Raw genomic sequence first — 6,000 nt, forward strand, 5'->3', positions numbered from 1 at the left:
TGCATCCTCCCGATCTATTTTGAGCATCCAGATGGTATAATCAAACATGTCTTGTGGAGCACTGTTGGAACTTAACTGTTGGAAACGGAGTGTAAACGTGGACTTCAAATATCTTGTTGCACCCTTTATAGGCCATGATCAGCGACTAATCGAAGTCAAGCTTAAAGAGTCATGGCAAAGCATTATAGTCGACTAGTCTTTGCAACCCCTACTCTGTATTTGAAACCACTTGTGTTTATGCAAGCCTTTTTTTGTTGTTGTGTGATTTTAAAAAAGTAAAGCATAACAGTAAAAGCATTGTGAATTTTTGTAAAGACTCACTCACAGCAGACTACTGAATTAGTAATTCCACACGAGAGACATTGTCTTCACACACAGCATGAGTTGCAATGCATTTTTCCGCCTGCTTTTCATTGACAGGATATAATCGGCCCTGTTTTTAAGCAATCGGCTGATGTCTGATCATAGTAGTGAGGATAATTGCTTTTATCAGCCAATACTGATTATTGGCCCATTTATTGGTGCATCCCTAAAGAAATGCTTATTCACAATAAAGTGGCAGTGGCGGGTGTCTTTGTGTAGGATGCACACATACAGTACGAGACAGTAATGGCCTGCGCCCTTCAGAGTGCTCACTTCAGTGATGCTCACTCTCACTCATAATCTGCATTGAAGTGCTGTGTAGGCTTATGATCAGGCATTACAAATCCCCAGAGGTGCAGACCTTCAGGGTCTCTCTCTCTCTGTCTCTCAGATGAGGGGAATATTCTGGCCTTTAGGGATGAAAGGTCAAGTGGTGCAGTAAATCATCAAGAGCCCTTTAATGAGTCCGCGTGTGTGTGTGTGTGTGTGTGATGTTGGACTGCAGTTTTTATAAGCGCTAAGAAAGTGCAAGAAAAATGTAAACGATGATTACCTGTGATTTTCTTTCTGTGGAACATAAGATTTGTTCTGGTTTATGGTCTTTTGGATGCGGTTACAACAAAAGAGGACTGATGCTCTTAAGCTTCAAAAGGGCACTGTTTATAGGTTTTATTAATATTTTGAAGTTTTTTTGTAATTTTGTTATGTGCTTTGTTATGTGCATTTTTATTATTATTATTTTTAACTAGGTTTTATTTATTTATTTATTTATTTTAGTTAATTTATTTTATTTATTTAGTTCAGTTTTAGTTTTAATTTACTTCCAGGTAATTTTAGTGCTTCAACAAATTTCAGTTAGTTGACAAGGCATCGTTTTAGTCTTTTCATTTATAGTTTATTTTATTTCAGCTTTATTTTAATTGACAAAAAGTTTCTCATAGTTTTAGTTTTAGTTAAAGGGATAGTTCACTTTGAAATTAATTTTTGGTATGTTTTAGCTTACCTCAAGGGCATCCAAGATGTAGGTGTCTTTGTTTCCGCAGTAGTTTCAATTTTGATATTTTTAGGTCAAACCGTTCTTGTCTGTCAGTCATATAATGCAGGTCTATGGTCACCACCTCAAAGAGCATGCACAGAGAAGTCCAAATTAAACATGATTTAATGACTCGTAAATGTAAGTACACATTGATGGCCTAAGACACGAAACGAGCGGTTTGTGTGAGAAAACGAACATTATTTATATCGTTTTTACCTCTTGTAAACACAGCCACGTCCAAGTGATCTGAGGGCGCGGGCGCTTCGGTCTGTGCAAGCGCCGGAAGTGATCTCTCGCGCGTGTACGTCACTCATACAATTGTTTATTTTTTTTATATATTTTTTTTAATTGTTTTCTTTTACGACGGTTTAAACATCCCGGATAAGCGCAAATTAGTACCATTTTAATTAACCGTCTTACCTACAATCTCTGTTCTGTGTAAACAATGAGTGACGTACAAGCGCGAGAGATCACTTCCGGCGCTTTCCGGAAAAGACCGAAGCGCCGGCGAAAAATTAATTTCAAAGTGAACTATCCCTTTAACGACAATAACCTTGAAAAGGACACAAAAGCACCATAAAAGTACCCCGTGCAAATTATACTGTTTGTCTATAATCCTAGTCTTTTTAAGTCTTTTTTATTATTACAGCAGATAACGGCCTTATTTGGAGGGGTAGATTCAATATGGGAGCTAAATTAGTTGTTTTAGTGCAAAAAATGACCATTTGTACAAAATGAATAATGCAACAGAATATGATGATTTTAATTCATGTGTATATGCTTGTGCATGTTGTGCATGGCCCTTAAGGGACATGAAGAGAAAAATGAGATTGGTGAAAAAAAAAATGTAAATGCTTTTTGTGTTCACTTGCAACATGTTTGCTTTCCCCTGAAAAGCTTTGTAAAACGAGCGCAAAAGTTTTGCGAGCAAATGCAAAGTTTCTCGGGGAACACGAAAACAAATGTCTTTATATACAAATATTGAAATATGTCTTTTACTCCCATCTCATATTTATTCCATCATCATGTACTTTTAGGGGCCCCATATGTTGCAGGATCATCTTAGTGCATTTTTTGCCTAAAATGTTAATCGACTTTCATGCCACATGGTTTTTCATGCATTAACACAAACTTTTCAACCACTTGACAGGCAAATGCCCCCAATCGTGTTTGCTCAACCTCACTATGAAATAAAGTTTATATATATATTTCTTAATTAGCTATTTTAAGTATTAGTATATACATTACTTATTCTCTTTGACATAAAATACAAATTATTGTGATATATATTTCAATTAAAGTAGATCCCTCAAACTCCAGTCCACCCTGTTACATTGGTGCTATTTGCCCTTTAAACTCTTAAAGGTATGCCCTAAATCACATGACTTATTAGAAGTGACATCATTTCCTTTTAGGGAAAGCAACTCAGTCATAAACTTCTCTATTCTCCCCATTTTTAGGAGACTTATCTAATAGCGTAAAACATAATAGTCCACCCTGTTGTATCAATTTATACTGGATATGAAAGTGTTAATAAATAAAAAAAAGATTTTATTTAAAATTCTCCCTAAATGTTAATCTTCTGCTGGCATGTTGTTCTTTCCTAGTTGGTAATGGGCTTCATAGCTCAAAACGTCCACCCTGTTACACATTGTACTGTAAATATGGCATGTAACATATGCCATAGAATGTGAAATATGAAATATTTGGTCAGGATTGTTAGGTTAAACTAGCCTGAGCTCCCTCTGACAATTGAATTTGTACAATGTTTTCAGCTAACCTGCTCAGTCCAAAACCCACCAAACCGTAGAATGACCCTGCAATGTTAGTTACTGATGTGTACAACTGTTCATGTGTCTCTCGCAGGGAGCTTCGTCGAGTTTGGTGGTAAAGTTCGCTGACACCGATAAAGAGAGGACCATACGCCGCATGCAACAGATGGTGGGTCAGTTCGGCATCTTCAACCCCACCGTGGCCCTGCCGTTCAGCACCTACAGCAGCACCTACAGTACTTACACACACGCGGTGAGCACACACAACACGCATTACAATCAACGCGCTTCTGAAGTCTAACAGCCGCAGATTAATAAACGCCGTCCTTGTCTCAAGACGTTTTTTCACTCTGCTGAATAATGCATTAACATCATTTCAATTCCTGACCCATGAATACTTGCAGATATAGTTCCTGTGCAATTTGAACTCTTGCTCCCGTCGGACTCTTCAGAATATAAGTAACAGGAATCAAATTAATCCTGAGTGCCGTTTTTACGGTTTATTTGCATTTTGAATATTTGGCTTTGATTATAAAGGACACTCTTATAACCTGTGGTTTTGAGTTTCGTGTGATTGCTGTAGAGCTGAGTGAATAAATTTAAGATGATTTATGAATATAAGCAACATGCACTTTTGATTTGGCCATTGAGTTTCCTAAAGACAATGTCAAAAGACCAGGACTTCCATGTCCTGTGACTTGCAAGTATTAAGTCTGAGTTTTTAATAGCTTTTCTTATTTAAACTTTAGTAAACATGGCATTAGAGTTGGTACATTTATTTCATTTCTATAGAAATCAGTTCAAATGGTCAATTTCAGGGAATCAGTTCAAAACTCTGATTCGATAAATTGTTTGCATCAATCAAATGCACTGAAGTCTGCATGTAGCAGTTTTTAATGTATGATTATTTGGGTGCATATAAATGAAAATGATTAAATATCTCTCTTCCTTGTGTCGTTTGGTGGAAAACATGATTATTTTTAATGCTTGTTTTACTTCTTACGTTAATCATTTAAATCAACTTGGCAGCCACGACTGTTTCATTGAAATGATGGTTCCTTTTAAGCCATTTCAGAGAAAATCCATAAATATAGAGATATATATCAAATATTATCAAAAGGCTGAAAAATATCAAGATGATTTTTATTAACTTCATCATCCTGGCCTAGTTCGGCACTCTTAGCGTGGTTGGAAAAGCCAAACGCGTCTTTGAGTAATTCATCTTCTTTAGATGAATCCCAGTTCATTTACGGAATGGATAATGTATTCAAAGCACATGGATTTCTGTGCATATTCATAAGCGTATTACTTGAAACGATAACGGCATTAGATACAGATTAAGCCTGTGATCTGATAGTGTGGAAGTTAGCCGCTATTTTAAATACTTTTTAGCTCACGGAGTCTCACAGAAGTGGGAAGTTTGAGGATCCGCATCACGTGTCAGACGGGCTCTATATATAGCATATACCCTGCAGGCCTTCGGTTTTAATTACACTGCGCTGAAGTGTGTGCATATGTGTGTGTGTGTGTGACATTTCAAACTACAGCTTTGATTTTATAATCCATATGATCCTTCGCCACAACCGCGTGCGCCTCCTCGCCATGTTAGCAGCTTGCTGCTTATTATCCTGTTCGTGCGTGAACATACTGGGATATCTGTGTGCAATTCCTTCTGTGACGTCTAAACATGGAGCCAACAGAAGGAAAACCCCCAGGTATCCCATCATCCACCTGTTCTGTGTCCCTGTACACAGTAAATACAACCACACATGTAAAAAACACACAAAATCTAAATTGTGCACACAGATAATAAGGCATGCTGTCAACTGCATGAACACAAATGCTTTCTGTTGCATCACAAAATGTGTCCGAACTCGATGTAGTTTGCATTGCATTCTCAGCAGTACAGCTGGAATTCAGTGTTATTTTGCTCATTAAAATACTATTAACATTTTTGTTAGAATTAGATTTTATTCTTATATTTTCTGGTTTCATTATAATTTTAATTAAAAAGGTTCTCATTTTTTTTTTTTTTTTTTTTTTATGATATCATTTTTATTAAGTATCAGTTTTTAGTTTCAGTTATTTTAGTAATTCTATGAAGGTAAAATGATGTCATAAAGAATCGCATGCGCAGGGTAAGATTTGTGAACGAGTACATAAGATTGCAAGCGTAAAATAAATTTGCATGCGCAAGAGAAGATTTGTAAAGGTGTAAATCGCCCTTCAAGTGTAAGAAAAAAAATATTTGCAGCTTTTAACTGTTATTCGTAAGTGTAATTCATGTATTTTGATGCAAAATAAAATATAGCTGCGAGCAGTGATCACGGGCCCAAGTTGGGTTGCGGGGGTTGCGGTGCCACCGGCTTGGGCCCGTAATCGCTGCCGGATACCATCTTCAGCCCGGCCCTGATGGCCGCGGGTTCTGACCCGTGTGCAAAGTTTCAAGAGTTTTCGAGCACGTTAAGAGCCCCAAAAGTGCCCGAATAGTCGTAAGAAAAATTATAGAAAAAAAAATAATAATAATCCTAAGGAAAACAATAGGGCCTTCACTTTTTCAAGGCTTGGGCCCTAATAATCCTTAGGAAAACAATAGGGCCTTCGCCCTTTCAGGGCTTGGGCCCTAATAAGATCTGTACTCTTCAGACTTTCATTTTTCCGTGCTTACATTTTTGGCACGGTTTTCACGCACAAATGTGCCCAAAAGCATTGCAAGTCTGTGAACAGCAATTTGCAAGCGAAAACAACAGAGACAGGAACTGCCAAACAGATTATTAACATTAGTTAAACTCACAATACCTACACGAATATTTATACATCTGGTTTAAT

At 37.1% G+C, this 6,000-nt stretch overlaps 1 protein-coding gene across 1 annotated transcript in view; it reads left to right on the plus strand.

Moving 5' to 3' along the window:
• Positions 1-6,000, plus strand: part of LOC130105585 (CUGBP Elav-like family member 5) — a 198,809-nt gene that overhangs the window by 164,189 nt on the left and 28,620 nt on the right. Inside the window, exon 6 of the mRNA XM_056271640.1 lies at positions 3,266-3,424. Coding sequence (XP_056127615.1) covers positions 3,266-3,424 — 159 coding nt within the window. The remainder of the gene's footprint in view (positions 1-3,265; positions 3,425-6,000) is intronic.

Source organism: Rhinichthys klamathensis, unplaced genomic scaffold (assembly GCF_029890125.1).
Source record: "Rhinichthys klamathensis goyatoka isolate OS25496 unplaced genomic scaffold, OSU_Roscu_1.1 h1tg000323l_1, whole genome shotgun sequence".
NCBI lineage: Eukaryota > Metazoa > Chordata > Actinopteri > Cypriniformes > Leuciscidae > Rhinichthys > Rhinichthys klamathensis.